The sequence below is a fragment of the Pongo pygmaeus genome, chromosome 19 (genome assembly GCF_028885625.2).
Source record: "Pongo pygmaeus isolate AG05252 chromosome 19, NHGRI_mPonPyg2-v2.0_pri, whole genome shotgun sequence".
Taxonomy (NCBI): domain Eukaryota; kingdom Metazoa; phylum Chordata; class Mammalia; order Primates; family Hominidae; genus Pongo; species Pongo pygmaeus.
The window spans coordinates 75,162,026-75,186,293 of NC_072392.2; the positions used below are offsets into that span (position 1 = coordinate 75,162,026).

Sequence of the window (24,268 nt, forward strand, 5' to 3'; positions counted from 1 at the left end):
ACTTTGGGAGGCTGAGGTGGGAGGATTGCTTGGGGCCAAGAGTTTGAGACCAGCCTGGGCAACATAGCGAGACCTTGTGATATGGTTTGGCTGTGTCCCCATCCAAATCTCATCTTGAATTGTAGCTCCCATAATTCCCTCATGTTGTGGGAGGGATCCAGTGGGAGATGATTGAATCATGGGGGCAGTTTCCCCCATATGGTTCTCGTGGTACTGAATAAGTCTCACGAGATCTGATGGGTTTATGAGGGGAAACCCCTTTCACTTGGCTGTCATTCTTTTGTCTGCCACCATGTGAGACGTGCCTTTCACCTTCCGTCATGACTGTGAGGCCTCCCCAGCCATGTGGAACTGTGAGTCCATTCAACCTCTTTCTTTTGTAAACTGCCCAGTCTCTGGTATGTCTTTATCAGCAGCGTGAAAATGGGCTAATACACCCTATCTCTACAAAAATTTTTAAAAATAAAAAAAAATTTAGCCAGGCATGATGGTACATGCCTGTAGTCACAGCTACTTAGAAGGCCCAGGGAGGAGGACTGCTTGAGCCCAGGAGGTGAAAGATGCAGTGAGCTATGATTGTGCCAGGTACTCCAGCCTGGGCAACAGAACAAGACGTTGTCTCAATAAACAAAACAAAACAAAATAGAGTCAGAAACCCAGGACCCAAACCCAACTGTGTGGCCTTGGGTGTTACCTAATCTCCCTGAGCCCCACTCTCCCAGTTTATAAAGTGAGACTGAATGTCATCGTCCGTGCCTAGGATGGCTGGGTGAGGAGGGAATGCCATGCTGCAGGTGCAAGTGCTTTGTTCAGCTCCTCAGCAGATCCTCCATGTGGGGCTGGGGGTAGGTCATTGCTCCTTGCCCAGCTGTCCCCCGATGCCCTGTACTGGCTCAACATCTGCATCAGAGGTTAGTGTGAGGGGACAGCAAACCTCTGTCTCTTTGCAGATGTCAGAGAATCACTTCAAGTTATTTAGGGGTGTGTGTGTGTGTGTGTGTGTGTGATGGTCCATAGGGTCATGGAGTTCAGCCTTCTTCTGGGGAAGGTCCCTGTTCCACACCCCCACTGGGAGGAGAGGTAAGGGGGTGAAAGAAGGCTCAAGATGCATTCCTGAAGAATGAAAGAGGCCAGGCGCAGTGGCTCACGCCTATAATCCCAGCACTTTGGGAGGCCGAGGCAGGTGGATCACCTGAGGTCAGGAGCTTGAGACCAGCCTGGCTAATATGGTGAAACTCCGTCTCTACTAAAAATACAATATTACCCGGGCATGGTGGCAGGTGCCTGTAATCCCAGCTACTGGAGAGGCTGAGACAGGAGAATCGCTTGAACCTGAGAAGTGGAGGTTGCAATGAGTTGAGATCACACCACTGCACTCCAGCCTGGGCGACAGAGTGAGACTCTGTCTCAAAAAAAAGACAAAAGAATGAAAGGGCCTCCTGGGTAGGAGACAGATGGGGAGTGGGCAGGGTAAGTTGGGGCAGTGCTTGGAGGAGGGAGACGAAGTGTGGGTTCCTGCTGCTTCCTCCTCCTGTGCCCCTCCAAGGTATTCCAGGGCTCACTCAGCGCTGGGAGTAAGAATTCCAGGAGCCAGATACTGCTGAGGAAGGAGGTCTCTGACTGAGATCTTGGCAGAGAGGCTCAGAGAGGGGAGAACCACCCCCCAGTCTCCCTCCCACAGACGGCCTCGGGGGACGTGAGCAGGAGAGGGTCCCTGCCTTACTGCCTGTGACTGCCTGTCACTGTGGAAGCCTCCAGCCCTGCAGGCCCCTAATCAAAGTGACAGCTCCCACGGAAAAGTGCCGCTCCTGGCTGCCACAGGCCCGAGACCTCGTGTCTCAATCTGGCATGGCGCCCCGGACACTGAGTGCCTAGGACCAATACAGCGCATTCAAGGCTGCCCACACTTAGCCTCAGCCTCCCTGGAATGGCTGTGGCTCTCTGCATTTTCCCCAGGGAGCCTCCACCGGGGAGCTGCACCCTAAGGGCTCTCTGCTTTGTGGAGAGGGGCACACTGGCCTAGTCCCCATCTGGGCAGATCTGGAAGAGGCATCCAGGGCGGCTGAGGGTCCCAACGTGCTTCCCCTCACTGCGCCCTCCACCTCAGGGGCAGTTGCTGGCATCTTTTTTTATTTTTATTTTTTGAGATGGAGTCTCTATCGCTCAGGCTAGAGTGCAGTGGCGTGATCTCAGCTCACTGCAACGTCTGCCTCCCAGGTTCAAGTGATTCTCCTGCTTCAGCCTCCCGAGTAGCTGGGACTACAGGTACCCCACAACCACGCCTGGCTAATTTTTGTGTTTTTAGTAGAGATGGGGTTTCGTCATGTTGGCCAGGCTGGTCTCGAATTCTTGACCTCAAGTGATCCACCCGCCTCGGCCTCCCAAAGTGTTGGGATGACAGGCGTGAGCCACCGCGCCTGACCAAGTTGCTGGCATCTTCTTGCTGGGGGCCGCCCTCCACCCCCAGCTCTCAGATAACTGAGGAGACAGGAGAAAGCCAGGGGAGGGGGGTGGGTGTTGGGAGGGTCATGGCCCAGGGCAGGCCCAGAGTTCACCAGGCCAATGGAGAAGACAGCTTCTCTAGCTGGAGCCCCAGAATTCCAGGGCTCCTGGAAATCTAAGGACCCATCCCCACTGCCTTAGGCACAGCTGTCACTCCCCTCCCCTGCCCCACTCCCACAGTGCTGGTCACTCCTCCTAGGTTGGGTGGCTGAAAAGGTCTGGTTCCAGGTCTGCCTACCCCTCTAGACTGTGAGTGCCCAGAGGCAGGTACCAGGCACTGCTCAGTGGTACTGACCAGCATCCCGCCTGAGCCCAGCACAGGGCTGGAGGGAGAGGTGATGGATGACACACAACGGATGGCCAGTGACTTCACAGGTCCGACTTAACAATCTGGACTGGAGTATCAGGCCTCACGTCTCCTGATGACCCCTAAGATAGTGCCCCCACGCCCCCGTTCTGACCCAGTATTGAGGTGCATGGGGACTGCGGGAAGAGGGAAACCAGGTAGAGGGGGGAGTCCGCAGCCATCTGGGCAGCCTGTCTCTAGCTGGGACTCTCTTCTGGAGCTGTGACCTTTTTTGTTGTTGTTGTTTGTTTGTTTGTTTAAGACAGAGTCTCATTCTGTCGCCCAGGCTGGAGTGCAGTGGTGTGATCTCAGCTCACTGCAACCTCCGCCTCCCGGGTTCGAGCGATTCTTGTGACTCAGCCTCGCCAGTAACTGGGATTACAGGCATGTGCTACCATGCCCGGCTAATTTTTGTATTTTTAGTAGAGTTGGGGTTTCACCATATTGGCCAGACTGGCCTCAAACTCCTGACCTCAAGTTATCCTCCTGCCTCGGCCTCCCAAAGTGTTGGGATTACAGGTGTGAGCCTCCGCACCTGGCCCTGGAGCTGTGGTCTTTTCTCCTCTCCCCGCACCTGCTCCCTTCATCTTGGTGTGGTGGGATTGGGGAGGGAGGAGCTTTTACCGCAGGGACCGTTGCCCAGGAAGTAAGGCCTGAAGAGGCTGTGTTACAAGAGGAGCAAAGACCAGACAACATCCTCAGCCACAGGACTGGCCTTCCCCACTCAGTGCCAGCCCTCCATTTCTGTCTCCCTCTCAGCCCCCCCTTTCTGATAACTGAGCTGCCGTCTGTGGCACTGCCTAAGCTAGAGCTGTCCGTGGCACCCCCCACACACCCCACATCCCATTGGCCACCAAGTCTTGACAGTTCTACTAAAGAAAAGGCTCCAGAATCTATTTCTCCATTTCACCTCACTTTCCTTCTTATGTACCCTCGAGCCAGAGACACCTAAAAACACTAAATGCTCCTGCTCAAACGGCTTCTGCAATGCCCATCACCTTCAGAACAAAGGTCAAAGCCCAGCCTGGTGGCAAGGCTCTTGCAGGTGGCTCCTGCTGTCCTCTCCACACCCCGCACACTCCCTGCACACACCCAGGACGCTGATGGCCAGTGACTTCACAGGTCCAATTTAACAATCTGGACTGGAGTACCAGGCCTCATGTCTCCTTATGACCCCTAAGATGGTGCCCCCCCGCCCCAAAGAGCCATGGGCTTGCAGGCCTCAATGCCTTTGCTCCGGTGGCTTTCCTGCCTGGGATCCTCTCTTTGTCTCCAGTATCCACCATCAATGTCACTTCCCATGTCAGTTTGCCTCTCCCTCCTCTGACTTCTTTTTTTATTTTATTTTTATTTATTTATTTATTTTTTTGAGACAGGGTCTCCCTCTGTTGCCCAGGCTGGAGTGCAATGGTGTGATCTCAGCTCACTGCAGCCTCCACCTGCTGGGCTCAAGCAATTCTCATGCCTCAGCCTCCCAAGTAGCGGGGACTACAGGTGCCCACCACCACACCAGGCTAATATTTTGTTTTTTTAGTAGATGAGGTTTCGCCGTGTTGCCCAGGCTGGTCTCGAACTCCTGAGCTCAGGCAATCTGCCCAGTTTGGGGTCCCAAAGTGTTGGGATTACAGGCGTGAGCCTGGCCCCTCCTCTGACTTCTTGAGGCACCCTGAATCCACCTCTAGGAAGCCTGGTATTATCTTGGAACAAACTCATCTGCATGTGTAGTTATTTAGATAGCTTTTTCCTGACAGGCAGATATGATATCTTTTAAAAACGTGAATCCCCCAAAAGCAGCTTACACATAGTAGGTGGTCAATAAATGTTTGGTGAATTAATGAGTTACTTTTTCTTTTTTTTTTTTTTAAGACAGGGTCTCGCCCTTTCGCCCAGGCTGGAGTGCAGTGGCACAATCTCAGCTCACTGCAACCTCCACCTCCTGGGTTCAAGTGATTCATCTGCCTCAGCCTCCCGAGTAGCTGGGACTACAGGTGTGTGCCACCATACCTGGCTAATTTTTGCATTTTTAGTAGAAATGGGGTTTTGCCATGTTGGCCAGGCTGGTCTCAAACTCCTGGCCTTAAGTGACCCACCTGCCTCAGCCTCCCAAAGTGCTAGGATTACAGGCATGAGCCACCATACCCAGCCAATTAGTGACTTTCAAATCCAGACAGACACATATGCTCCAGAAACACCCATCAGTCAGATACTCTCTTGCTCAGAGTCACGCTTTTGGTGTCCAGCCTGAAATAATTGGGTGGGGAGGAGCTGGTCCCAGTCACCAGAGCAACCTGGCCTTTGCTTATGCCGTGACCTATGCCTATAATGCCCCTACTCCCCTCATCCATGTTCCGAGGCTCAGCCCCCTCTTCCTTCAGGAGACTTTCCTGGTGCCCCCAGGGACTGCAGCTTTGCCTTTGTGCCCTGAGGGTATGTCCCATGTGGCAACCACAACCCTTATCTCTTTTCACATCTGTCTCCACCCAAAAGACCCACTCAATCTTGGGGAGGGTGGTAAGCAGAGAGATTGGATCTTACTTGTCTCCGGCCTACAGGATTGTGTGTGTGGAGCGGAGGACACAGTGGGTGCCCCATGAATATCACCAAAAGAGAAGACAGCCCTCAAGAGGGTGTCTGAGGTCAGAGCGTAGCCTCTGGCAAAACTGCCAACCTGGGCTGCAAGGTAGGTTTCTGTTGGCCTCCCCCAGGAGCCAGGGGTAAATTCCCGCCTTTCCCACCTCCCCACACTGGGCCTGAATGTGAATCTGTTTGCTCTGCCAACAGCAGCCTGGGCGGTTCTTACTATCCCTATGGCCCCTGTGCACCTGTCAGCTAGAATCACCCTCATGGAGGCATTCACCATTTCCCCCAGAAATCTGCCTTGCAGCCAGCTGCCCCTTCCAAGCTCATAGCCAAACCTCTGCAAAGTCACCCCAGCTAGGGAGAAGCAGAAATCCTGGTCGGGAGTCCAAAGGAAGAGGGGCCTCCCCCTTGTCCCTGGGTTGCAGTGCTATGTACCTTGCTGGCCTTGGCCTTCAGAGACCACAGACCTGAGCTGGAGCCTGGGACCCCCACCCCGCAGATGAGACCCTTGCCTGAAAGCCTGTGGCTACCAGGAGGCTCCAGGCTGGAGAAGTGCTGCTTAGGAGTCCTGATCCCAAAAGATCCCACAGGGAGAGTCCCTAGAAACAAAGACCCAAGAGGCGGCCTAAGGACCCACAGATTCCGAGAGGTCCTACAGAAGGGTTGTCCAGATGCAGAATAAAACTTGCTGGCATCGGGGGGGCTTCAGATCCTAAGACCCCATTGAGGGCACCCCAGACGCAAAGACCCCCATGGAGGGAGGCCACAGACCCAAAGCCCCTCCGAGGGGCCCATACAGAGATACTCCCCAAACCAAATTTGTGGGAGCAGCGTCCCTCCACACTGACCTGGCCCTGAGGGGCTCTTCCCCAAGCTGAGCTGCCGAAGCCGCCTCTGGTGGGCCCGCCCCCCGCAGTGCACCTGGGCCTGGGCCGCCGAGTTCAACTGGATGTTGCAGACATCACAGAGCGTGTACGATGGCCGCTTTCTCTCTCGCTTGGGCTTAGGTGGTTCTGGGGGCCGAGGGGGGCACTCAGCAGCTCCAGATATCGGGGGCTCCTTCTCAGCCAGTGGGGGTGGGCTCAGTGGCCGCTTCATATCTGAGTGGATAGAGAGGGAGACAAATGAACGCTAAATGGTTGTGAATACTTAGAGCAGAAGGGGCTCAAGACCGGGAGACAGGGAGCTCTGTATCTTCTGTATCCCTCTGACACGCCCCAGCCCGAGGATGGTGGAAGGGCGCATAACGGGGTCTATTTCAAGCAAAGCAGCATTAAAACTTGGGACTCTTGGCGGTGGCTCATGCCTGTAATCCCAGCACTTTGGGAGGCCGAGGAGGGCAGGTCACCTGAGGTCAGGAGTTTGAGACCAGCCTGACCAACATGGTGAAACCCCGTCTCTACTAAAAATACATAATTTGCTGGGCATGGTGGCGCATTCCTGTAATCCCAGCTACTCAGGAGGCTGATGCAGGAGAATCGCTTGAACCCGGGAGGCGGAGGTTGCAGTCAGCCGAGATTGGGCGTCATTGCACTCCAGCTTGCACAACAAGAGCGAAACTCCATTTCAGAAAGAAAAAACAAAAAAACTTGGGACTTTCTGGAAGGGTGTCCGACATGTCTACACACGGGGAGGCCAAGACACCTGGGGACTCGGAGGGCCACAGAACATATCTCAGAGAGGGGGACTGGGGTCTTGGAGGAAAGGTGGTCACTGAGGGAGAGGCAGCGGCAAGGCCAGCTGAGTCACATTTGAGGAAGCGAGAGTCCTGTTCTCAGCTCCGCAGCAAGCGCTGGCAATCCTGTGACAGCCAGGCATGTGGCGCTTACTGGAGATGCAGCAGCTGCCAGCCAAAAACACAACCTTCCTGTGCCCTGCACCCAGCAGGGTGACATTCACAAATGGTGACAGTGTGTGAAGCCATCCCAACCCCTGCTCCACGTGGCTCCAGATGCCCCCTGCTGTCTTGGCCACCGAGGCCGAGGCAACAGTTGGTGGTTTCGGTAGAGACCTGAGCCTTGCTGCCTGGTTCAGCTGAACACAGCGCCCCTGCCCCCGCCCTGTCCCCCAACGCGTACACACACATGCGCGCACACACACACACACACACACACACACACTCTCTCTCTCTCTCTCTCTCACTCTCTTTCTCTTTCTGTCTCTCCTGGACCCTCAAGTGGCCCCTCCAGGCCCCCATCTCCCATAGACAGTCTTTGCTTTCCAAGTCACTTCTCTGAAACTTGCCCTACCTGACTTGTCTGCCTCTAACCATTTCTATTCTGGGGCTGCTCGGTGAATTTTGCCTTCACTTGGAAATCTGCACGCATGCTTCTTGCCTCTGCTTCAGACAGGGGCTTCCTGAGAGCAAGATCTGTGTCCCTCCCTCAGGCTGGGGCAACCCCAAGGCTAGGGCCTGGGTGAGTCATTACTGAGCCCATCTCTCCTATTATGGACTGAAGTGTGTCCCCTAAAAATGCATATGTTGAAGTAATAACCCCCAGTACCTTAGAAAGTAACTCTTATTTGGAGATGGGGTCTTTAAGGAGGTAATTAAGTTAATGAGGTCATACTGGTGGGCCCTAATTCATATGATGGGTGTCTTTATTTTTTTCAAGATGGAGTCTTGCTCTGTCACCCAGGCTGTAGTGCAGTGGCGTGATCTCGGCTCACTGCAACCTCCACCTCCTGGGTTCAAGTGATTCTCCTGCCTCAGCCTCCCGAGTAGCTGGGACTGCAGGTGTCCGCCACCACGCCCAGCTAATTTTTGTATTTTTAGTAGAGACAGGGTTTCGCCATGTTGTCCAGGCTGATCTCGACCTCCTGACCTCAGGTGATCCTCCTACCTTGGCCTCCCAAAGTGCTGGGATTACAGCCATGAGCCACTGCACCCAGTGGGAGACAGAGTCTTACTCTATCACCCAGGCTGGAGTGCAGTGGCACAATCTCGGCTCACTGCAACCTCTGCCTCCTGGATTCAAGCAATTCTCTTGCCTCAGCCTCCTGAGTATCTGGGATTACAAGCATCTGCCACCACGCCCAGCTGATTTTTGTATTTTTTTTAAGTAGAGATGGGGCAGTGCCATGTTGGCCAGGCAGGTCTCGGACTCCTGGCCTCAAGTGATCTGCTCACCTCGGCCTCTCAAAGTGCTGGGATTTCAGGTGGAGCCACCGCGCTGGGTCTCATATGACTGGTGTTTTTATAAGAAGAGGAAATTTGGACACAGTTATAGAGGGAAGACCATCTTCAAGCCAAGGAGAGAGGCCTTTGAAGAAATGAACCCTCCTGATACCTTGATCTTGGACTTCTAGCCTCCAGAACTGTGAGAAATTACATCTCCACTGTCGAAGCCACTGAGTCTGTGGTACTTTGTTATGGCAACCTAAGCAGACAAGCTCATCTCCCCAGAGGGCATTTCCTGTGTTCTGAGGCCCATGCTTACTTTGCAGATCAGACCAGTCCAGTGATGCCACAATGTCTTCACAAGACCATACGTCCAATAGTGGAGCCCCCATCTGAACAAGGAAAATTAATTTTACAAGCCCATGGCCAAAAACCTGCCTGTAGTCCCCAGATGCCACCCCCATTCTCAGTAAGCTGCTTGTCCTTTTTGTGAGCAGTGATCCCACATAACATGTCTGTCGTGACAAGTGTGGGGACTGTGTGTGGATGGAACAGAGGAGCATAGCGATAAGGGCAGGAGCTCTTTGAAATTTTATGTATGTTTAAAATTTCAGTAGAGACAGGGTCTCGCTATGTTGCCCAGGCTGGTCTCGAACTTCTGTGCTCACGTGGTCTGCCTGCCTCGGCATCCCTAAGTGCTGGGGTTACAGGCATGAGCCACCATGTCCAGCCAAGACCAGGAGCTCCATGCTGATTCACACCTGGGTTCAAATCTCAGCTCTGTCATTCACTGGCTGTGTGACCTGAGGTCAGTTCCTTCATCTGTACCTCTGTAGAATGGGAGTGATCAATAACAGTTCCTAAGTCATACACACATTGTGGGGATTAGATGAGCTGACCTATAATCTATGTAATACGCTTCTCAGTGCCCTACAAAATCAGCTGGTTTTTTTGTTTGTTTGTTTGTTTTGTTTTGTTTTGTTTGAGACAGGGTCTCACACTGTCGCCCAGGCTGTAATGCAGTGGCGCTATTTCGGCTCACTGCAACCTCTGCCTCCCGGGTGCAAGTAATTCTCCTGCCTCAGCCTCCTGAGTAGCTGGGACTACAGGCGCGTGCCACCACTCCCAGCTAATTTTTGTATTTTTAGTAGAGACAGGGTTTCACAATGTTGGCCAGGATGGTCTTGATCTCTTGACTTCGTGATCCGCCCACCTCAGCCTCCCAAAGTGCTGGGATTACAAGCGTGAGCCACCGGTGCCCGGCCAATCAGCTGTTATTAATACATAGTGTGTCTGTCTCTTGCAGCTTGTAAGTCTGTCACCCTGTGTGTCTGTCATGATGTACCTGGGTCACTGCAAATGTCTCTGTTACCCCATTGTTTGTTGAGGTGAATCTGTGTCACTCACTCTGTGTGCGTGTCACAGTGTAGCTGTGCCATGGTGTGGGTGTTGTTGTGCCCAGACCATGAAATGAGAGTGTCACTGAACATCTGAGACTCACTATGTGATATCGGTTGAATTGTGTCCCCCAAAATTCAATATGTTGACAACCTAATCCCCAGCACTTTCAGAATACGACCTTATTTGGAAATAGGGTCATTGCAGATGCTATTAAGATAAGGCCAGACTGGTATAGGGTGGGCCCCTAATCCAATATACATGACTGGTGTCCTTATAAAAAGGTGAAATTGACTGGGCACAGTGGCTCACGCCTGTAATCCCAGCACTTTGGGAGGCTGAGGCAGGTGGATCACGAGGTCAGGAGTTGAAGATCAGCCTGACCAACATGGTGAAACCCTGTCTCCACTAAAAATACAAAAAAATTAGCTGGGCGCGGTGGTGGGCGCCTGTAAGCCCAGGTACTCAGGAGGCTGAGGCAAGAGAATTGCTTGAACCTGGGAGGCGGAGGTTGCAGTGAGTCAAGATCGTGCCACTGCACGCAAGCCTAGGTAACAGAGCAAGACTCCGTCTCAGAAAAAAAAAAAAGAGAGAGAGACAGGGTCTTGCTCTGTTGCCCAGGCTGAAGTGGAGCAGTGTGATCATAGCTCACCGTAACCTCAAACACTTGGGCTCAATAGATCCTCCAGCCTCCGGCTCCCAAAGTGCTGGGATCACAGTTATGAGCCACTGTGCCCAGCCTTGCTGACACATATTGATCTTGGACTTTTAGGATCCAGAACTGAGACAATAAACTTCTATTGTTTAAGTGCCACCAGCCTGTGGCACTTTGTTATGGGAGCCCTAACAAATTAACGCGCCATAGATCTGACCCTAGTGTGGTCATAAGTGCTTGGTGATTTGATGGTCCAAACCCTGCTGCTAAGGTTTGGATGTTGTGGCTGGGCGGCAGTCCCACAGATAGCCTCCAGGTGGCGCAGCAAACATCCAGTGGGAAGGTAGGTGAAGACTCGGTATCCCCTGGACATGACAGACCCCAGTCCCCACACTCAAGGGGCAACGCAGCTGTCTCCTGGAGCCACACCACGGATCCAGGGTATAGCTGTTCCCACAGAGGGCACACTGGAGGTCACTGCCATTGTGAGAAGGCCCCCATTACTGCATGGAGCCCCCCACCAATATTTTGCACCTTCTCACCTCTAGATGGAGGTCATCACAGCGACTCTCCTGCCTCTCCATGTCCTCCCCAACCCTCCCAGCAGGAGGAGGCAGGAAGAAGGTCTTAGGTGCAAGTGTTGGTGGGGGCAGAGGTCCCATTCCCTGGGTGGAGGCTTCAGAGGAATGAGATCTTCCTGGCCTTGCCAAGGAGAGCTGCCTGCCCCGCCAGCATGGGGACGGGGTATTTTGAAATCTCAGTGTAATTTATGACAGGCGGGCCGGGGACATGGCCCAAGAGAGCAAATATCTGCCATGCAGCTGATTAAACCTCTGTGATATATAGCCTCTGGGCTCACGGGGCCGCCTGGATTCCAGGCTAATTGTGTTCCCCCCAGCCAGGCTGCTGGGCCTGCCGCAGCCTGCCCTGCCTGACCCAGCCTTCCCAGCTGTTCCCTTAGGAGCCACACTGCCCCAGCTAAGCTAGGGGAGCCCAGTCAGAAAGTGTGGACGGGTGGGCAGTGACAGGGGCACACAGGTCTATCTAACCCTGCCCTGAGCATCGGCAGCTCGGCATCCCTAACCCTGGCCCGTACTCAGAGCCAGCATGACCCACGCTAGCAGGACCTACACTTGGACGGGACCTAGTCCATATGCTGCCTTAAGCAGATGGGGAAACTGAGTCCTAGAGCAGGGCAGTGGACTTGCTTCAAAGCAAATGGAAAGACGATGCACGAGCTGATTATAGAGGCTTCCCTGTCTTTCTCTTCGCCCCCCAGCTGCTTACGTCAAGTCTTCTTTATGAAATAACAACCCCATTTATTGAGGGCTTACTGTGGGCCAGGTGTTTGACAAAAAGGATCTTTTTTCTTTTTTGGGGGGGATGGGGTTTGACTACGTTTCCCAGGCTCCAGGCTGGCCTCAAACTCGTAGGGCTCAAGTGAACCTCCTGCCCCAACCTCCCAAGTAGCTGGGATTACCGGCATGTGCCACCATGCCCAGACAGCATCTCTCTTAAACTTCACAATTCCATGAGATGAGCACCATTATTAACCTGTTATCTCACTGCCTAGATTAGAGAACAGGCTTTGGGAGGTTCTGTGGCTAGACCTGGACCTATGCTTGTCTGACTCAAAGCCCAAGTCCTTACCCATTGCCCCACCCCACCTCTCCTTAAAGCCTGCCAAGCCCTGACCTGAACTGATGGGGTGGGGAGGGATTCAGAGAAGGGCTCCAGGGAGGGGCAGGGTTGTGCAGCCCCTTCAGGCCCAGTGCCTGGCAGAGAGGGGCTACACCCTGGGTAGAAAGAGGTGGGGCCAGGGCCAAAGAGGTGGGGAGGAAGGACAAGGGGAAAGCAGAGAAAAAAAGCGTGTATGTACCCATCCGTCTGTCTGTCTGTCTGGGATTCCTACAGGAAGCTGGTTAAATCTCCCTCTGTTCCCTGTCTTCCCTGAGAGATGGGCTGAGGCTGCTGCAGAGAGGGCAGGGGTTGGGCCCTGGGAGGGAGCCAGCCACTTGGAGGCAGCCTCACACCACCTGCGCTGGAGAGCTGTGTAGCCCAGGTTCTGTCTGCCTGTCTGCCTGTGCGTCCGTCAATGTGGAGCTGGGGGGGTGGGGTGAGGGGAGCACTCAGGCAGGGCTCTGGGGTCCCATCTCCACCACTTCTGGCTGGGTGACAAATGCACGTGAGGTCCCTGGGTTTCCATGGGGTCCTTGGCCACCGTGAGGTGATGAGATTCCCTGCCTGTACATCCAGAGAGGGCTGAATGGAGGGGACTGTGGAGGCCAGAAAACAGGCAGCAGATGGTTGTTTCTGCTGCAGCCTGGGAAAGGAGTCCTCCAGAAAAGGCTGCTTCTCCTAAAGAGGTAACCGGAGAGGAAGGTTCGAGGCCTGTCCTCAGCCTTTGGCAGAGCATGAAGGGTTCCCTCCTCAAGCCCTTAACAAGCCCAGTTACCCTCTGGCGTTTTCCTTCATGTCAGCCAACAGCCACCCTCCGGCCTCCGCAGCCTACTTCCCAGACCAGGCCAGGCTGGCTGGCCAGCCAAACTTGGGCCAGACCCTGCCTCGCTGGGCTTTGGTTTCCTGTCTTTAAAGAGAGGGGGCCAGGTGTGGTGGCTCTTGCCTGTAATCCCAGCACTTTGGGAGGCCAAGGCAGATGGATCACCTGAGGTTGGGAGTTTGAGACCAGTCTGGCCAACATGGTGAAACTCTGTCTCTACTAAAGATACAAAAATTAGCCAACGTGGTGAGTGCCTGTAATCCCAACTACTCGGGAGGCTGAGGCAGGAGAATTGCTTGAACCTGGGAGGCGGAGGTTGCAGTGAGCCGAGATTGCACCACTGCACTCCAGCCCCAGAGACAGTGAGACTCCGTCTCAAAAAAATAAATAAATAAGTAAAAAATAGCCAGGTGCGGTGGCTCATGCCTGTAATCCCAGCACTTTGGGAGGCCGAGGCAGGCGGATCATGAGGTCAGGAGATCGAGACCATCCTGGCTAACTCGATGAAACCCTGTCTCTACCAAAAATACAAAAAATTAGCTGGGCATGGTGGTGGACGCCTGTAGTCCCACTACTCAGGAGGCTGAGGCAGGAGAATGGCGTGAACCCGGGAGGCGGAGCTTGCAGTGAGCCGAGATTGCACCACTGCACTCCAGCCTGGGCGACAGAGTGAGACTCCATCTCAAAATAAATAAATAAATAAATAATAATAGGCTGGACACAGTGGCTCATTCCTGTAATCCCAGCACTTTGGGAGGCCGAGGCAGGTGGATCACCTGAGGTCAGCAGTTTGAGACCAGCCTGGCAAACACAGCAAAACCCCATCTCTACTAAAACTACAAAAATTAGCGGGGTGTGGTGGCAGGCGCCTGTGATCCCAGCTACTCGGGAGGCTGAGACAGGAGAATCGCTTGAACCCGGGAGGCGGAGGTTGCAGTGACCCGAGATTGTGCCACTGCACTCCAGCCTGTGTGACAGAGCGAGACTCCATATCAAAAAAATAAAAAATAAAATAAAATAAATAAGAGCGGGGATTGGGCTCCTAGATCCTTTGCAGGCTGAATTGTGGTGGCCACACAGAGCAGCTACTGTGGAAGGCAGTGGAGGCCAAGGTATATGACTCTGCCTTAGCCTGGGAGAAAGGCAGGGTAGGTGCGCCTGGTGGCAAGCGCCTGTTACCCCCAGAGCACAACAGAAACATCGCCTCCATGAATCCTCAGAACAATCCTGCGAGGCTTGACACATGAGGCAACTGAGGCTCAGCGTCACAAAGAGAGGCAAGTAGGTAGGGCCAGGTCTCCTCCACTCTATGAGGCAAGGGCAAGGGGTGAGGACCCTGGCAGCCTCCAACCCAGTCATTCATGGGGTCACAAGCAGGAGTGTGGGATCCTGGCGTTTCCCACCAGCCCAGCTGCAGAGAGAAGTGCCTGAAGAAGAGAAGCCTAATCTGTTCCTGTCCTAGCAGAGTGCAAGCCCTCCTGGGCCTGGGTACCCGCTGAGTGTCTCTGAGGGGCCGTCAATGAGCATTTTGGCTTCTCCACCCTGCCACCTCCCCACTGCCCTCTCCCAGCACTGACACCTCCCCAGGGCAAGGAAGGGGAAACAGCCCTCTTTAGTGGTGTGGCCACCATAGAGTGGCACCCATCCCAGCTATTCCATGGGTCCAGGGAGCTGGGGTCACCGAGGGCCACACCCTGAGATCCCCTCAGAGGATCCAGAGGAGTCAAGTCACCTGCGCCAGCCCCCAGCACATACACCCCTGCTTTGCCAGAACAGGAGACCCAGGGGCTAGGCAACAGCTGGTCCAGGTGCCAGGTGAGGGGTTCCGCTGGACACACCCAAAGCAGCCATGTCTGTCTGCCCATCTGAAGTGGTGACAGAGGAAGCCTGTCACCTTCCCCTGGGGCCTTCTGGGTGCTGGGGATTTCAGGAGTGAGCTGCTGAAAGCCAACACTCCAGCTCCAAGGGAGGGAGAGAAGGCATAGGAGGTGAAGGAGCAGGACGGTCCAGAGGTGAAGTCACTGTCCCCCACCGCCTCCCCTCCCCGGTCTGCTCTGTCCTCACCCCCAGTTGTCTGCATCCTCCAGAGGGCCTCAGTCCCTCCTGACACCCCCAAAGACAGGGGCTGGCTCTGCTGGCCACTGAGACTCCCCCAAAGACCCCTACCCTCAGGAAGAAAGTCCTTCTTGCTGTCTAACCTGCATCTCTCTTTGCAGGGTCTACAGTGGCAACACAGAACAGCTGCCTGTATGGTGGGGTGGTTGTCTCCGTACCCCCCGTCCTTGCCTCTGCTGCCAGGCAAAGCCCAGGAAATCTGACCTGTTGCCCTGATCACACTCAGCAGGCACAGGAGAACCGCCTGCCCCATGCCCCCTCCTAGGAGCACCAGGGCTCAGGATCCTGGCACAGCCCGGGTTTATCTCCTGCCTGCTCTCCCTGCCCAATCCCATAGGACCCAGAAGGGGAGCTCCCTCAAACCCCACTCCCTGCCTTCCACTAGTCACCATGTCCAAGTCAGGGCAGGGGCCTAAGTCCTGGAAGCCAGAAGGAGGAGGGTTGGCAGCTCCTGAGTTAGACTGTTCCTGAGTTGTGGGTGGGGGCAGAGTGCTCTGGCCAGGGGCCCTCCCATGCCCCTTGCTGAAGCTGAGACATTCTGCACGTTGGGGTTAGGAAGGGGCGGGACAGGAAGTCCTCCAATGACTGTGAATGAGGTGGAGGGTGGGGGAGCAGGAGTACTCTTTACACCCCCCAAAAGATAATTGTTGCTCTTCCCTCCCCCACCCCTTCCCTTCTATTCCATCTCAGTGTTGATAGGGGTGGATCAACTTTTGGATTCTCTAAACTTCTTAAGAAAAGACGGTGGGTTATTTGGTCGCGCCCCCTATCTCCAGAGAATGGTCCTCTCCTTAGGGTGGGTGGAAGTAGAGGGGGAGTCTCACCCTCTACTCCCTCTCTCCCCCTAATGGGAGCTGGAAGTCCTTCTTGCCATCACCCTTGCTGTCCTCCTCGCGACCTCAGTTTCCGGCTAAGTTGCGGTTCTTTCCCGGTCACCAGGCGAGAAGGGTCTCCGCCGCTGCCCCCAGCCCTGCAGAGCCACCTAAACGCTGAGCACGCGGCGGGCCCCCTCCCGCCGGCTCTGCCCCCGAGGTGCGTGGGTCCGGGATGGGCGGCGGGGAGTGCGGGCCCGAGTCCGGCGCCCGCGCCTACCTGGAGAGCGCCCCGGACAAACCCGGCTGTGTCCAGCCGCTCGCGGCCACCCGGGGCGGTCCTGAGTCGCAGCTCCCGGCCCCGCGCCTCCCGGGACAGCCGCCGCGTCTCCGAGCCCGCCCCCGGGCGGCCCGACGGGAGCAGGTGCCAGGAGCCGCGCCGCCCCGGCCGGCCCAGGAGAGCCTTGGCGGGAGAGGGGCTCAGCGGTGGGGCTCCCCGGTTGGGAGGAAGAGAGGGGAGACTCGGAGGCTCTCCTGGCTGAAGAGCTGGGCACACGGGTGAGTATCCCGCCTACCCCGGCTGACCAGGCCCAGTGTACCTGACGGCCTCCCCAGGGGTCCCAGAGCTCAGGGAAGAGGACCCCAAAACCCCACCCCCCTGTCAGCACCCCCTTCCGCCCCCGTCTGCTACCTCTGGCAAGCAGGCCCCTCTTTTGGGAGGAAACTCAGGGAGTGGGAGGAAGTTGACATTCATGGACCACCTGCTGGGTGCCGGGGGATCACAATGAAACCTCAGAACCACTCTGCCCAGAGCGGTGCAGTTCCCCATTTTACAGACCAGGAAACGAAAGATTGGTGACTTAGGTGGGCGCGGTGGCTCACGCCTGTAATCCCAGCACTTTGGGAGGTCGAGGTGAGCGGATCACTTGAGGTCAGGAGTTCGAGACCAGCGTGGCCAACATGGTGAAACCCTGTCTCTACTAAAAATACAAAAATTAGCCGGGGGTAGTGGCATGCCTGTAATCCCAGCTACTCAGGAGGCTGAGGTGGGAGAATCGCTTGAACCTGGGAAGCGGAGGTTGCAGTGAGCCAAAATCACCCCATTGCACTCCAGCCTGGGTAAGAAAAGTGAAACTTCGTCTCAAAAAAAAAAAAAAAAAGATTGTGGACCTTAAGTAACTGGTTCAAAGTCACACAGGAAGTGGGCACTAAATGGGAGACTCCGGGCTGCTCCTAGGCACTGCCTCTGGAGGTCAGGGGAGACAGCCAGAGTCTGCTGGGGAGACTTCACCGGTGTGTGTGGCTGAGAGTCCTTTCTGATTCCTACCAGGGGATCAAAGCACAGGGTCCAGCACACAGTGGGCACACACGGGGCACGGAGCCAACCAGGGAGAGCAGGAGGCAGGGGCTGGTGGCACGACCTCCTAAGAGCACTGTCACCATTCTGTTGTTGGAGAAGCAATAAAGGGCAAGAGAGCAAGAAAGAGCCAAGGAAAGCGGACACAGAGGGCTCTTGCAGCCAAAGAAGAAGTGGTGGTGCCACTCACCTGCCTGGCATGGGGCAGGCCTACTGGGGACCAGGCCACGCAGAGAGGAGGCCCCATGGTGGGGAGCCTCAGGGATGCCTCACCCACGGTGCCACCAAGTCTCCTAGCACTTCCTGGTCCACCCATCCACCAACTCACCCCTGCCCTGGGCCTTGCCCCTGCTCTCCCCTCAGTCTGGAACATCCTCCCGACATTCACAGAGATACCTCCTTGTCACTCAGGCCTCAGTTCAAATGTTACCTCCCCAGGACCCCTTTTCCCCAGCTTCATCACTCTTAGTCTCAGACTCAGTTTACCACCCTCTTAGGGTATCTCTCAGGTTGTAATTCTTGGTTTGGACCCTGACCTGTCTCCCCAATGAGGGCAGGGCCCTTATTTCCCAGCTATCCACAACACCAGTGCAAAGCTTACTGCATACTTAATAGATGCTCAATAAATAGTTGTTGAATGAATAATAAGTGCATTTCCACTTTTAAGATAAATCCACATTAAATTGTACATTTTAAATGGGGGAATTGTATGGTATGCAATTATATTTCAATAAGGCAGTTACTAAAGATTTTTTTTTTTTTTTTTTTTTTTTTTTTTTTTGAGATGGAGTCTCACTCTGTCGCCCAGGCTGGAGTGCAATGGCGCAATCTCGGCTCACTGCAACCTCCATCTCCCGGGTTCAAGTGATTCTTCTGCCTCAGCCTCCCAAGTAGCTGGAACTACAGGTGCATGCCACTACGCTAGGCTAATTTTTGTGTTTTTAGTAGAGACAGGGTTTCACCATGTTGACCAGGATGGTCTCGATCTCCTGACCTCATGTTTCACCCGCCTCAGCCTCCCAAAGTGCTGGGATTACAGGCGTGAGCCACCACGCCTAGCCAAAGATGTTTTTAAAAAGTAAATCCAGGGTGAGGAGGACAGTCATGGTATACCATATGTACCTCACTATCCCACAGCACACGCATCCTCTAACTTAATCCGGTCACACTGCTCTCCATCACAGTCCACATCCTGTGGCTGTCCATGGAGAACTGCAGTTGTTCAGACTTGGAAGGGATCTTAGAGGTCATCCCGTCCCTTTTGTAGCAGCTTTGACAAGGTATCCTCTGGCCTCTGCCTGAACATGCCAATGATGAGGAGATCACTACCTAACAAGATGGCCTATTCCACTATGCTAACGTTAATTAAAATGGGAGGTTGGAACCTGTTTCCCTATAATGCTTGCGTACTGGTCCTAGATCTGCTGCCTGGTAACAGAGAAAACGTGCACTCCACCTTCCACAGCCAGAGAAACACAGCAGGCAGCTTCTTCCTAAAGGGGCTCTTCTCCCAGCTAAAGAGATCCATTTGCCTCAGCTATTCTTCCCCTGACGTGGTCACCTCCTCCAGGAAGCCTTTGAAGATGTGCCTCCCTCTTGTATGTGCTCCCAGGGCACCTTGTATGAGACCCTAACACTGCCCTTATCACACTGTATTAATTAAACTGTCTCTCCCAAACCCTGCTTTGGTTACCTGACTATACTGAGGGCTCCTCCCCCAGGGTAGTTCTGGGCCTTCATTCATTTCCTTTGCCTGGTACCTTGCATGGTGACCAACTGACCTGATCTAAACCACTTAATTAAAAATGTGTTGAATAAATGGTTTCTGGGTGTTGGATTAACCCAGTTACATTCCTTTAAACTCCTTTGTTTTTTTTTTGTTTTTTCATGGAGTCTTGCTCTGTCGCCCAGGCTAGAGTGCAGTGGCGCGATCTCGGCTCACTGCCAGCTCCGCCCCCTGGGTGCACAACATTCTCCTGCCTCAGCCTCCCGAATAGCTGGGACTACAGGTGCCCGCCACCACACTCAGCTAATTTTTTGTATTTTTAGTAGAGACAGGGTTTCACCGTGTTAGCCAGGATGGTCTCGATCTCCTGACCTCATGATCCGCCTGCCTCAGCCTCTCAAAGTGCTGGGATTACAGGTGTGAGCCACCGCGCCCGGCACATTCCTCTAAACTCTTTTAGGCTTTTGGTATCCTCCATAGAACAGAAAAAGGGACAGCACAACCTCCCCCCATCTCTGCCCTCCTCTGTGAATGCTGCCCATCCCTCAGTTTTTCTTCAGCCCTGAACTAGCTCTACATATAGCTGAGCGTCCTTGAAACCCCCAGGTCTATTTTCACGTGATGCACTGGTGAGTTCAGCCTCCCTATCCCAGCCCCCCGAGCGAGTGGTAGTTTCCTGCGCTGGGAGGCCCAGACCGCATGTTTGGGCTTCTGGCTCTCCCATTCTGCTCAGCCTGTTGAAATCATTCAGCAGGACCACAGGTGCCAGCTTAGTGCCACCCACAAAGACGTGGCTTCACCTAGATACCTAGGAATAACACACCCCTAAACTCCAACTCTGCACGCAGGCAAAACACTGCCGTCTATTGTGGGCCTTCTGTGTGCCAGATCCTTCCCACGCCCTTTCCCACTCATATTGTCCCCTACTAACCCTGAAAGGTCGCTACTACTCTCCCAATTTTGAAGATAAAGGGGGAGGCTCTGGCCGGGCGCGGTGGCTCATGCCTGTAATCCCAGCATTTTGGGAGGCCAAGGCGGGTGGATCACGAGGTCAGGAGATCGAGACCATCCTGGCTAACACGGTGAAACCCCGTCTCTACTAAAAATACAAAAAAATTAGCCGGGCGTGGTGGCAGGTGCCTGTAGTCCCAGCTACTCGGGAGGTTGAGGCAGGAGAATGGTGTGAACCCGGGGGGCGGAGGTGGCAGTGAGCCAAGATGGCGCCACTGCACTCCAGGCTGGGCAACAAAGCGACATTCTGTCTCAAAAAAACAAAACAAAACAAAACAAAAACAAAGATGGGGAGGCTCTGAGAAGTTAACTTACCCTCCCAAGGTCACATAGCTAGAAAGGGGCAAAGTGGGGATTTGAACCCCATTGGATGACTCCAAACTCTAGGCTGTCTCTTTCCTTTATACCATGGTGCTTCTAAAGGCCTTATCCCAATATGCCCAGTAACTTTTTTCCTACAAAGGTGGGGTGAAGAGGAAGAACGAATGGAAAAGCTCTTTCTGGTAATGGAGAGCTGGGGGTGCGAGGTGGTGCTGGCCCTCCCTGGTCCACCTTCCACTTGCCCAGTGAGGGATTCAGGCCCCTTAAATATTGCCCTCGCCACTCCAGAAAATGACGCTTAGTCTAAATAAAGCCTCTGAGTCTCCAGTTTGACCATTCCAGCTCTCACTACTGGCCAGTCTCATCCACTGTCTCCTCTTCCTCTGTTTTGTCTGTGGATGACTCTTCAGCCCTAGAACAGTGCCTGGCACATAGAAAGTAACGAAGACATATTGCTGGATTTGAGGAATGAACCAACTCTCACTGTGGGTGCAAAGAGAAATGGATCAGGCAGCTTGCTCTGACTGTGTGAGTTTAGGCAAGTTACTTCCCCTCTCTGAGCTTCAGTTTCCTTATCTCTAAAACAGGGCAATTAACAGGTAACAGTGTAGAGGATGGTGTGACATCATGCCTGCAAAGTACCCCATATAATATGTGCCCAACTAATAGTAGGGGCATCATTAATTAGGTGTTGCTGGTCCTGGCTTTAGAGAGAGGGACATTGAGGCTCAGAGAGGTGAAGGAACTTATGCAACCCTCAACATTACACAGCTTGGAAGAGGCCCATACAGAACAGCAGCTGATGGGCCTGGATTTAAGGCTGTGCCCTTTTTCTTGCTCCTGGGGCCTTTCCCAGATGTTTGATAAGTGGTAACATTTCTACTACAAAGATAAGAGGTGTTAAAAGAATTGTTCATAATAATAACACTAAGGGCCCCAGCTGAAGCAAAGCCTGTAGCAAAGGGACTCAGGCAAGGATCAGAGACCCCGGCCCAGCCAGCAGCTTCCCTGCTCGGCCCACAGCCCAGACTGGGGCTCGGACGGGTGGCGTCATTCCGGACTCCTGGGCTCTAGGAGGGTGGGAGAGGCCCCAACAGTGGGTAGGCCTGTCCCACCCCACCCATCATGGGTTCTCTCTGCCCCCACTGAAAGGGCAGACTCTCTACTGGCTTGAACAAGTCCACTGTGACCCCTCCCCCAACGTTTTGCCTCCTAAAATAGCCCAGAGTCACCATGTGCCCAGGGCGGCTCCCCACTGGTTGCAAATCCCCCTGAAATCAAATCCCCATCCTGCCCCAAGGAGGACGGCACCACCTCCTGCCACCGCTGGTCTCCAGCGCCAGCCAGGCTCCCCCAGTGGAAACTGGGACAGTTGTCCTTCACAGTGACCGGGACATAAATCCCCAAATAATGAGACAGGCGCTGGGAACACAGAACCAGACACGGTGCTAATTGGTTTGCTTCTGGGCAGAGATGATGTGGAGACAACAGTAACAGGCCTCAGTTTCCCTGGCGGTGTATTGGGGTGGGGGGATGCAAGGGCCGGGGATCCCTGGCTGGGCTGATTTTCTACACCTTCTGACTGGCCTCACAACCTACTAACCAGCCGCACTTTTTAGGATATTAAATTCCCAGATGTAAAAGTAAAGGGCTGGGGTCTCCTGGTCCAGGTCCTGAGGTAGGAAGCCTAGAATCTCTACCATGATCCAGAAACACTTTCTTTCCATTAAGAAAAAAAAAAAATCAGCCAAGACTCAGATCCTTCCCAGTATGCATGGGGACTGGGGGAGCAGGGAGGTGGGGAACCCAGTGCAACCTCCCTGCTCCTCATGTGAGGTTGGTAATGGATTCTTGGACAAGCCCAAGGTCCTCAGTTTGCAGGAATCAGGATGAGATTATCACATTAAACTTTCAAAGTCTTTGCTCAAAAAGCAGCAGCAGCAGCTGACACCCTTGACTCCCCCAACTTTCCCACTGTCACCTTCTCCTGGACCATGACCAGATGAGCTGCAGATACAGGCCACGTGGAGGCTCCACTGCGCTGGGGCAGAGGCAGGGGCATGGACAGGATGATCTCCCTGGGGATGGCCTCAGGGTTGTGGTAAGATGGAAGGGGGAGGAGGTGGGGGAGAGAGGTGAGCATGTGTGTCTGCGGGTGTAATTTGGAGGGACTGCGGGGAACTGGAGTAACTTGAAGTCAGGCAAATGTGTTTATGTTGCAACTTCGCCACTAACCGTGTGACTGGGAACTTGTCCCTTCTCTTCACATCTTAGTTTCCTTGTCTGTAAAATGGAGATAATGGTGACAACAATGCCTAATAACAACTCCTCTGACTCAACGCTGATGTCTGAGAAGATTAAATAAGATAACATAGAATATACTAGCCAGACACGGTGGCTCATGCCTGAAATCTTGGCACCTTGGAAGGATGGAAGGACCAGGTTGGTAGATTGCTTGAGCCCAGGAGTTTGAGACCAGCCTGAGAAACATGACAAAACCCTGTCTCGAAAAAAAAAATATATATATATATATATGAACAAAAATTAGCTGGGCATGGGGGAGACTGAGACGGGAGATTGAGGCTGCAGTGAGCCATGATCATGCCACTGCACTCCAGCCTGGGTGACAGTAAGACTCTGTCTCAAAAAAAAAAAAAATACTGACCAGGCACAGTGGCTCACACCTGTAATCCCAGCACTTTGGGAGGCTGGGGCAGGAGGATCATTTGGGCCCAGGAGTTGAAGACCACAGTGAGCTATTATTGTGATACTGCACTCCAGCCTGGGTGAAAGAGCAAGACTGTCGTCCCCCATCACCCCCCAAAAAAAGAAAGAAGGAAAATGCCCTAGAAACTGTAAAAGCCCACTGTGATGTGAGGGATGATGTCATTAGTTACAGCAGGAGGGATGGTGACAAGACCATAGAAAGAACTTCCTCACAGTTGTGCACTGGAAACTAATGGAGCAAAAAAAAGAAAGAAGACAAACAGGCTTGGGTAGAATGCCAAAGATCTCATCAATAATCCACTCTCCCAACCCAGGGTGCCCATCCCCATGTGCAGGCTCCCCTCCTGCCCATCATCTTGCCTCCCGAGGCTGCCAAGCAGCCGTCAATTTTTCCCAACCCAGACCTCTATTCAGCTTGTATTTGTTGCCAACACAACGGAAATTATTTCAACCTCCTCATCCAGCTTGGCAGAGCTACCTGGGGTGTGTAGAAGAGGCCAGAGCTGGAAGAAAGGAGGCTGGAAATTGGGGTGTCCAACAGCGGGGTGGCCCTCTCTCCAGAATATTAGCTGCAATCGCAGCATTCTAGAAGGCAGTCAGCTTCTTAAGAGGACAGCCTTATACTGCCCCATGGAAGGGAAGGGAAAGCCTGAGGATCCAGGGGTCCTCACAGGGACCTTGGCCACCTTTCCTCTTACTTAAAGAGCTGCATTCAGAAGGTGTTGGGAAGGAAAGGCCCTGACTACCAGCCAGGTTCAACCCTGCGGAAATTAAGATCTGTAAGTCTCCCTGACCCTCCCTTCATTTCCTGAAGTTTTATTCAGTTTGTCCAGCAGGATCCTCCCATCCTAGCCCACTGATTCAGGCCTTGGGGTCCTATCCTCCTCCTCAATATGAGAAACTAATCCTAACCCATCCTAACCTCACAAGGATGGAGGCAGATTGGGGATGACTCCAAGATTCCAGGGTCACCTGGGGTGGGGAAGGGAGAGCCTCCAAGTCCATTGGCTGAGGGAGATGGTAGGGTATCCGTGGTCCACCTTGCTGGCCAGGGAGCAGCTGCTGACCACATCAAAGTCCTCCTCTCAAATCAGTCT

At 53.8% G+C, this 24,268-nt stretch overlaps 1 protein-coding gene across 1 annotated transcript in view; it reads right to left on the reverse strand.

Moving 5' to 3' along the window:
• Positions 1 to 24,268, reverse strand: part of ZNF385C (zinc finger protein 385C) — a 62,882-nt gene that overhangs the window by 31,005 nt on the left and 7,609 nt on the right. Inside the window, exon 2 of the mRNA XM_063656640.1 lies at positions 6,277 to 6,528. Coding sequence (XP_063512710.1) covers positions 6,277 to 6,528 — 252 coding nt within the window. The remainder of the gene's footprint in view (positions 1 to 6,276; positions 6,529 to 24,268) is intronic.